Raw genomic sequence first — 2,534 nt, 5'->3', positions numbered from 1 at the left:
GGGAGTCGGCCACAGCTGCTGCTCGGAGCTGGAGTCCCAGGGCCCGCCTGCCTGCCCCGTCCACTTGGGTGCGGCACCACTGACGGCCCACCTCGCCCTCACTGGTCTCACAAGCCCAAAGCGCTGTCGGTGGACCCGTCTGTCCTGTGGTCACGGACCAGGCGCTCCCCGCCCGCTGGGTGGTGAGGCTGGGCCTACCTCTCCATGGACTCCATCGTGCCGTCCAGGCTGCCCAGGTGCTCTGGGACGGGCAGCAGTGTTCTGCCCTTGATCTTGCCGCCCATCACGAACATCTCGTTCTTGAGCTTGTGCACCTGCTTCACGATGTCCTCCGAGACCACCTGGGGCCACCCACCCATGTTCTCCTGCTGGTTCAGCGCCTGGGAGGAAACGCTCCCGTCACCCTGCAGCTCCAGGCCCTGAGGGCCCCCGGCCCCCGGAGGGCCGGAAGACCTCCATGTCCGGGACTCTGGGGAAACCGGAGGGAGGTGGGGCCGGGTGGGGCATCTGAACCAGCAATGGCAGCCTGGCAGCTCGTCTTTATAGTGGCAAAGTCGTCTCCCGGGGAGACCCCGCCTCTGGCTCTCACTCCACTACCAGAGTGTCCGTGCCGCAGGGAGCTCTGTGCTGTGTGAGCTGTGGCCTCTCCGAACTCGGCGTTGAAGCCCCAGCCCCCGGATGGGATAGGGTGTTTTGTCGATAGGGCCTTTATTGGGGTTTTTAAAGTTCGACGTGGTCCTTAGGGGGCTCCTGACCAACATGATGGCAACCTTGTAAGAGGAAGAGGTTAGGGCACAGGCTCGGAGGAACGGCCATGCGAGGAACTGGGAGAGGGTGCCCTCTCTCCGCCAAGGAGCGAGGCTGTGGAGAGGGCCCTGCCACACCTCGGCCTCAGACTGCGCCTTGAGGGCCGGGAGGAGGTGGCTCTCTGGTGCACAAGGGAGTGATGCTCAGGAAGACCACAGGGCAGGACTCTGGCCAGTCCGACTCCCCGTGTGCTCGCCCACCTGTCACACCTGCTCAGGGCGACACCAGAGAGAAGCCGGGACACAGAGACGACTAAAACAACACCCACGCTTCCCTTTTCTGATTCAAAGTCCCGGCACTGGGTCACCTCCGCCAGCCCCCACAGAGCCCAGAGCCCGGGCAAGGCTGCACCCTGCCTGGTTGGCCATTCTGACGCCAAGAGGGAAGGAGGCAGGAGGTGTGCAGGTGTCTCCCGGGGGTCTCGCTGGAATGCAGGTGTGTCCTGGTGGCCGGGGAGGTGGGCCCGAGCACCTGCTCCAGCCGGCTCCCAGTGACCCACGAGCCTCGCCCAGGTTGGGGCTCCAGGCCACCCACCAGGAGCCCCAGGAGCCGTCGGTCCCCCTGGTCCCACAGAGCAGCAGACCCCGCCGGCCAGCCCGGCCACGCACCTCCTCCACGATGGCAATCAGCTGTTCCACAGGCGCGGGGCTGATGTCCCCGTACAGGAGGCAGGTCTTGTAGTTGGTCTTGGTGACGCTCTCGGGCCGGGTCTTGATGAAGTAGACTCCTTTGGACTTGAGCGACTCCGGGAAGCCCAGGCAGGGCAGGACCGCGCCCGCAGCGTTGAGCGTCAGCACCAGCACCGTGGTGTCCGGCTTCTCGAAGAACTCCGTGAGCAAGGCCATGTTCTCCTCGGTGCTGATCAGCTTGCTCCACTTGTCCGGCTTGAACTTGAGAATGAGGGATGCGACTCCCTCCAGATACTCCAGCCTGACGTCCGGCGTGATCGTCATCCCAGCCGTTCCCCGCAGTCACCCGCGACGTGGACAGACAGAAGGCGAGCCGCTTCCCAGGCTCCTCTGCTTCCCCCGTCTCCGGTCGCGGCTGCCGGTGGAAAGAGAGATTTCAGCTGTGGACGGCTGTGGGGGGTGGGAGGGAGCTGTGTCCACGTGCTCTGGCCGGGCACCTGCCCGTGGCCTGTGGCTATGGGGACAAGCACTGACGGGGTGAGGCGGCCCACGTCTGTAGGCACGTGGACTGGTTGTGACCATGAAGTTACGCTGGAGAAGAGGGAGAGAGGACGAGCCTATGCGGGCGGCATGAAGGAGAGCCTGGGAGGGGCAGCCTGGAGGCAGAGGGTCAGGTGAAAGGTCCCCGAGAATGTGCAAATATGAAAAGAGGGGGGACAGCCCACAGCAGGAGGTGCAGGGAGCTGCAGGGAGCCGCTCTCCTGCCTTACCTGCAGCCGGGGCGCCCCGACTTTGCCCCAGCCCTACCCACCCCTGCAGATTCCCCCTCACCCACTGTGGCTCTTCCTTGGGGGCAGGGTTGGCTGCAGCATTTGGGGATGGGGAGCCTCTCAAAGATTGCCCCCAAGTCCCAAAAGTCGGAGGCAAGGTGCCCGCACTTTAAGGGAGCACCAAAACTCAGCTTTCAAAAGTTCTAAAACTCAACATTCAGGCAAATCCACGAGGAACCAAATACCTCATCTTCAAATAAAGACCGGCCCTGGCGAGAAGGCAGGATGGGGGCGGGAGGGAGGCAGTCCTGCGAGGGCACGGCTGGAC

The 2,534-nt window shown here is 64.1% G+C and overlaps 1 protein-coding gene across 1 annotated transcript in view; it reads right to left on the bottom strand.

Annotated features, from left to right (window-relative positions):
- The window catches only part of DNAH17 (dynein axonemal heavy chain 17), a 125,888-nt gene extending 124,053 nt beyond the window's left edge, over positions 1–1,835 (bottom strand). The window contains 2 exon segments of the mRNA XM_014586747.2: positions 199–393; positions 1,414–1,835. Coding sequence (XP_014442233.1) covers positions 199–393; positions 1,414–1,760 — 542 coding nt within the window. The 5' untranslated portion in view covers positions 1,761–1,835.
- Between the last annotated feature and the right edge of the window lie 699 nt (positions 1,836–2,534).

Source organism: Tupaia chinensis, unplaced genomic scaffold, assembly GCF_000334495.1.
Source record: "Tupaia chinensis unplaced genomic scaffold, TupChi_1.0 Scaffold000159_1, whole genome shotgun sequence".
NCBI classification, from domain to species: Eukaryota; Metazoa; Chordata; class Mammalia; order Scandentia; family Tupaiidae; genus Tupaia; species Tupaia belangeri.
Note: the sequence above shows the minus strand (reverse complement) of the source record. Positions and strands in the feature narration are given on the sequence as shown.